The sequence below is a fragment of the Trypanosoma equiperdum genome (assembly GCF_001457755.1).
Source record: "Trypanosoma equiperdum strain OVI genome assembly, contig: ctg_377, whole genome shotgun sequence".
Taxonomy (NCBI): domain Eukaryota; phylum Euglenozoa; class Kinetoplastea; order Trypanosomatida; family Trypanosomatidae; genus Trypanosoma; species Trypanosoma equiperdum.
Genome location: NW_027124284.1, coordinates 23,164 through 29,416, shown reverse-complemented (window position 1 = coordinate 29,416; position 6,253 = coordinate 23,164). Strand labels below are relative to the sequence as shown.

The window sequence follows — 6,253 nt, the reverse complement described above, 5'->3', positions numbered from 1 at the left end:
GTTAAACAGCTTGTTTGGTGAGAAAGAATCCATTTCACTTGAAATTAATGAGGATGAGCATATGAGATTTGTTTCGCAAGATGTCAGGAAAATTTTGAAAAATGGAGATTATCTAGTTGTAGCTGGAATACCTTCAATAGATAATGATGAGAGATTTAGAAGGAGAAACTTACAGAGACAAACTTGTTGGAGTTATCCTGAAGTAGCAAGGCATTCAAATAATTTTACTGGGGAGTTACTTATTGTATATGCACTTTCGCCTCATACAAATAACAATTGTGAGCTCAGAGAAATTGTTGAAGGAGAGGCAGAGTTATATCAGGACATTATTATTTTACCTGTTTGTGATGTGAATCCTACAACAAATAAAAAATAGGAGATGTTGGTAATTGGGGATGGGAGGCAGAGCTCACGATGAGCAGAAAAAAATATTTGTGGTTCAAATTTGCAGTTGAGATATTTAAACCAAGTAATCCCTATATAATGAAAGCAGATGATGATATTTTTATGAGGGTTTCACTGTATCTAAAATATCTGGAAATATTTCCAAAAGAGAAATTGAATATGGGGAAGGCTGTTCGATATCCTAAAGAATTTAGTAATGAAATTACATGGCATACCATTTGTCATGCGTCCACCCTATCTAGAGATGTAGTTGAGGAAATTGTAGATTATAAATCTCTGAAAGACCTAGTAGAGTCAGAAATCAAATTAAGAAATTTCCAAACACATATTGATTATGTCACACTCAATGAAGATATTATGATTGGGGAAGTTTTAAGAAATAAATTGAAAGTTCAAGCGTTGTTGACGTCCGATATGCAAGATTGTCGTTACATGATTTACAATGTAGTTTCAGAGTCTTCGCCAAATGAAACTAAAATGATAGTGATTGATCGCCTGAAAGAAGATTATTATATCTCTTTGATGACTATTAGCGCACTAACACCAGTAAGAGCAGATCGTTGGAAACAAAGCAATAAACTTGACAAAAACGTGTTGGAAGCAACGTGCTAGACCAGCAAAATACGAAAGGACAACGCCAAATAAGTAATATAACCGTGCATAAAGTTACGTTGAAACACTCCAAAAGAAACTAACTGTTTCCCGATACTGACTACAGCAGAAACCACCTCCTTCAATACCAAAAAGTATCGCTTTGCAAGTGTAGCCATTATTGAAAATATGTTGGCATGCAACTTACTAGCTGCTCTAAGCCTATTCATCAAACGGTGCTGAAGCAGCTTCTGGAGCAAATCTCAAAGAATTTGTTGTGCTGTGTCAACTCTACAAAGCGTGTGGCGAAGGAATAGACACGACAGACAAGGATCCAAACACCGTGGTCGCCAATGAGCTCGAAGCTTAAATTGCACTGAACCCAACCGCGGCAGATGAAAGAGTTTTCAAGCGGAACTTCGAAGGCGAACAAGACCACAAAAATGAGGCCAACTACACCAAGTACAAACCACACTGGATCAAACTGCAACAAGACCTAGGAACCCGAAAGCTTGGCAAACAGAAGGAAAAACATGAACTTCTTCCTGAAAGAGAAATTTGCGACGCATTTCAGCTTCAGACACTCTCTTCCATCGACACAATAGAGACAGCGATTGCTGAACTTCCAAAGGAAAAAACGGCAGCAGAAATAAACGCAGAGCTAAAAGCGGTTTTGTTTGGGGCGAAGCAGACATCTGCTCAAGGGAACGGAAAAACTACCTTCTGGACAGGTGGAGCCGACGCCTGCGGCAACAGCGGCGGCGGCTCTAATTTAGCCGAAAAGTCGCTAGCCAACGATATAGTCTGCCTTTGCGGCGGCAACGGGGGCAACATCCCAGCGGAAGCGTGCCTTTCAACGGACGGAACCATAAGCAACAAGTTCACAAATGAAGCCAGCGGACCAACGGCGTTCAACGACATAGTGGCCAAATGTCACAGCAAGGTCAAAACCAAAACAAGCAGCGCCCAGCTGCAAGCTCTAGCGGGTATCTTCACCAGTCTGATCGGCGCCCGAGCGGCCGCAAACAACAAACGAGTCTGCCAATACGACGCAGGAGGCGCAGACACCTGCAGAACTGCCAACAAGGACGGATGCATAAACTACAAATACCAATTGGAAGAACCGGCATGGACATAACTTGGCTACAAACACTTAAGGCTGCGATCGCTGACATTTCTAACCACGAACAGAGAGACCGCGCAATAGAAGATCTAAAAAAGGTGGTTTGACAGGCCACACAGAACACGCTGGTAGCGTATAAGCAAGCCCAAGCTATAGCCGCGCTAAAAGACGCCACCAACCAAAAACTGGCAGAAAAACAACTGGCAGCTGTACATCAGGCAAAATCAAAGTCTCCAGCTGCAACAAAAGAAGAATGTCCAGACTAACTGTGTCTTTAATGCTACCTCAAATAAATGAAAAGCTAAAGCATGAGCAGAAAGCACAACAGAAATAGGAGGGTAAGATGGGAAAAAACAAGGATGACAAGACATGTGCTGGTTTGAAGACAAAGAAGAAATGTGAGATGCCTGACGGTCACAAACAAGCATGAAAGAACAAATTTTGTGGCTGGATAAGAGAGGATGCCGACGGAGGTGGTAAAGGTTTTAAATGTCGTACTTCCAGTTTTTTCTTCAACATGAAATTTGCTCTAATGTCTGTTGATTTTGTGAATTTTTGTTTCATATTATGATTCTGTAATTCTAATGATTTTTTCCAGTTTATAGAATTTTGTGAAAATTTCCTAAAATGTGCCATTTTGGGAAATTTTGCTGAAATTTTCAAAGATTAGATATATTTTAATACTTTTTGATGAATTTAATAAATTACCGAAGATTTCCGAAAAAAAGAAAAATATAGTAAAATGAGTTTAAAAGTGACATATGGATTTAAAACAGAAAGATGATAGGGTATTCAAAGTGAGTTACATTCCGAAAAATTGTAACTTTCTTATTTTGCTTATTTTGTGAAAAATAGTTAGGATAATAATAACTATTATTTTTGGAAAAAGTGCTGTTAGTATCCATATACGAATATTATAGTAAGAGCAGTAATAATAGTAATAGTAATAATAATCATAATCATGATAATGATAATGATAATAATGATAGGAAAGTACTGTGGGTGTGTATACACGAATATTATAATAAGAATGGTGATAACTAAATGATGAACCAAAGGAGAAGCACTCAAAGCAATGGAAGGTTTGCAGTGGAAGAAAATGGGTGAGTGGAAGAGAAGAGAAATATAATAGAGGAAGTTCAGATAGGAAGAAAGAGAGCAATGTAGATGAAATATGCACTGTTTCAAAAACAAACATGATGATGGACATCATCACCTGCAAGAATATGATAGAGGTGACAAGAAGGAAGAGACGGTTCATTGCGCAATAAAGATGGATTCGATAGTTTATCCGCAGAAGAAGCAACAGAAAACGAAAAGAGACACCACATAATAGAAGAAGATAATACATTAAGAGGATAAAGAGATGAAACCTATTATTTCCATACTTTATGTAAAAGATAAAGATGTGACAGCAAAGATGGTGTTGACAGTTATTTTTTGATCTGGTGACGGATTACAATATCTATACGCGAAAACGTAGCTGTATAAGAAATGGATGTATGAAGGTAGTGAGTAAATGTGAAGTAATGCCGAAGTCCTCCTCTCTTCATATAGAGTAATAATTGCCAACATTTGTTTGTAAAAAATATAATATTATGGAGGAGAAATTTTTAAAACTTGGACTACTAATGTTTTACTATGGAGGGGACATGAAAAATGAAGACGCCTAAGCTGCTTAACAAAGAAGATGTATAAAGAGATAGAAGAGGTATATGAAGTGGAGAGAATTAAAACCGATACTCATCCTATTCCGTATTGGTATACTAAGAAACCGCTAAGAATTTTCAAGGACCGTATCATCAATGTAAAAGCGAGTATTGCTGCGAAGCTAAAGGACCATATTAAAAGAAAAAAGGATAGAAGAAGGCACTTTCTGGCCACAAATTGTTGACTGGTAGGAGGCGCCGAAATACAGTCTCACAGAATGCAAAACGGCACTACAATTTCAATCGCACCAGGGAAATGCAGTACCGTTACCTGCTTATTACACGAAAGGTAATAAAAAATTGCCACCAATTAGAAACAATAACAAAACTAATATTGTAATCTTACGGTCCAAGAAATTCAGTTACTGTTTTCGAGATATTTGACGAGGGGAAATCCACAGCAGAATAGGTTCAATAGATACACGCACCATCGTGAGTAAAAATACCAGTAAAATAACCGCTGTTGAGCCTACCGGACGGTGGCTAGACAAGAAAGTGTGTGCTTTTTACATTTATCCCGGTTACCCAAACCAAACGCAACTCCACTCAAACAATGGTGAGCATAACTTCCCAACAAAATTGCGGAAAAGGAAGCATAATCGAAACAAACGTATGATCGCCCAAGCTAGTGTACGAAATCTATCGTGGCTTTCACCACGCCCAAGGAGTCAAACCAAAAACAAAAAGTAAAAGCGGTATTGTCACCGAAAGCAACAGCAATTTGGAGAGCAAAAGAAACACAGACGCAAAAATACAAGTAAAAACAGCTGAAATACAGCAGGACTATTTCTGATAATTATGATGGCTAAAACTCAGAATGGCTAATGCGTTGTTTCCAAATCGGAGTGCCGTGCGCAGACAACTGTTCTACTCTGGCCACCACGACGGCACAACAAAAACTAGCGGATAGCATAGTTCAAAAGTCTGAAACATGCGGAAAGAATAACATTTATGTATTAGGACGATTATGCAACAGGGTAACAGCAGCAGCAGCCCCTGTACCCAAGAAGGCAGGCAGCCTCCTTGCGACTTCCTCATAGTGTCAGCTTTATTTGTTCGCCAACCCACCCGCCCCAATAGAAGTAACACCTAGACTATGATTTTTAAAATATTTACATTAATCGCACTAGCGGTACAACAGTCGGAGGCTACCGCGAAAGGCCCCATAAAGTGCGGATCGTGGCAGCCGCTATGCAAGCTTTTCGCAGCAACACAGAAGATCTATAATAGAGCGTACAAGTTATCCGAAGGCAACAAAATCAGACTGGACGAAGCGGCGCTGATGGCGATTAGAGCACAAGCAGCAGCGGCGAAAGTAAACACGGCCGACTCTTACGCGGTGGACACGGTGAAAGCGGCATATCTACGGACGACATTATAAAAGCACGCAACACTAACCCAGTGTTGCAGGCAGCGGGCAGCAACCATTCAGGTACGCGCGGCGTATCTCCACGGGCGGATCGCGGAATTCCTCGAGATCTTCGCCAACAACTACGGCTCGACGCAGAAGGGCTGCTTGTCGAAAGGCACCAGCAGTGACGGCAGCGACGGGGCTGAAATCAGCGACGCAAAACTGGAAAGCTGTAACATCAGGCCTACGGCACTCGCACCAACCGCAGAAACCCTCGTGCAACTAACAGAAGCAGGGTTCCCCCAGCTTACAGCCAAAACAGGACTAATCACAAGCTTGCTTGGCGGCAGCGGCAACGGGCACTGCAAATTTACAAGCGACACGCCAAACCACCTTAACGGCGGCACAGGGATAGCAGGCACGATTCCCTATGCCGGCGGTTACTTCCTGAAGCAGCCAAACAACAACCCAAACACAGACCAAACGATCAGAACCATAGCCGCCAGCGAATATACGACGATAACAAAGAAGTCAGTATCAGACTACATCGAACTCTGGAAGGCGTACAAGGACATCCTGAGCTGCGAAGCAACATACAGCTCGGCAATCACAAAACCGACAGCCGCAGACTAAGCAAGCAGCGCCACCGTAAAAACGGCCGTCAAAAACATAGTGTTCAAAACTCAAGGCGACTACGAGGACAACGCCAAAGATAAAGCCATCAAGGACCTGGTGGAGAAACTGTTTAAAGACGGACCCAAAAATTTTCCGCAAATAATCTGGGACGAAGAAGACAAAGAAACCGTAGACGCGGAAGCAACAGGAACAAACCAGAAAACCAAGCTATCAACCATTTTAAGTGTAACCGACTTGACCCAAGTACTACTCTATTATACAAGCGAACAAAAAGCAAATTTAAACAATAAACTAAAAGAAGCTGAGGAACAGCATTCCAAGACTCAAATGGGTGATTCTGGAGCAGCCGCAGTTGAAGCTGCTTGCAATAAGCTAGAGGGTCAAGAAAAGTGCAATGCTGATTCGAAATGCACTTACGAGACAGAAAGTGACGCCACT

General features: G+C 41.2%; 2 pseudogenes across 2 annotated transcripts; both read left to right on the top strand.

Annotated features, from left to right (window-relative positions):
* Positions 1–483: 483 nt before the first annotated feature.
* Positions 484–933, top strand: TEOVI_000154800:pseudogene (annotated as a pseudogene). Its single transcript has one exon. A coding segment is annotated over exon 1 (450 nt).
* Positions 934–4,924: 3,991 nt separating this feature from the next.
* Positions 4,925–6,235, top strand: TEOVI_000154700:pseudogene (annotated as a pseudogene). The gene has a single exon. A coding segment is annotated over exon 1 (1,311 nt).
* The last annotated feature ends 18 nt before the right edge of the window (positions 6,236–6,253 follow it).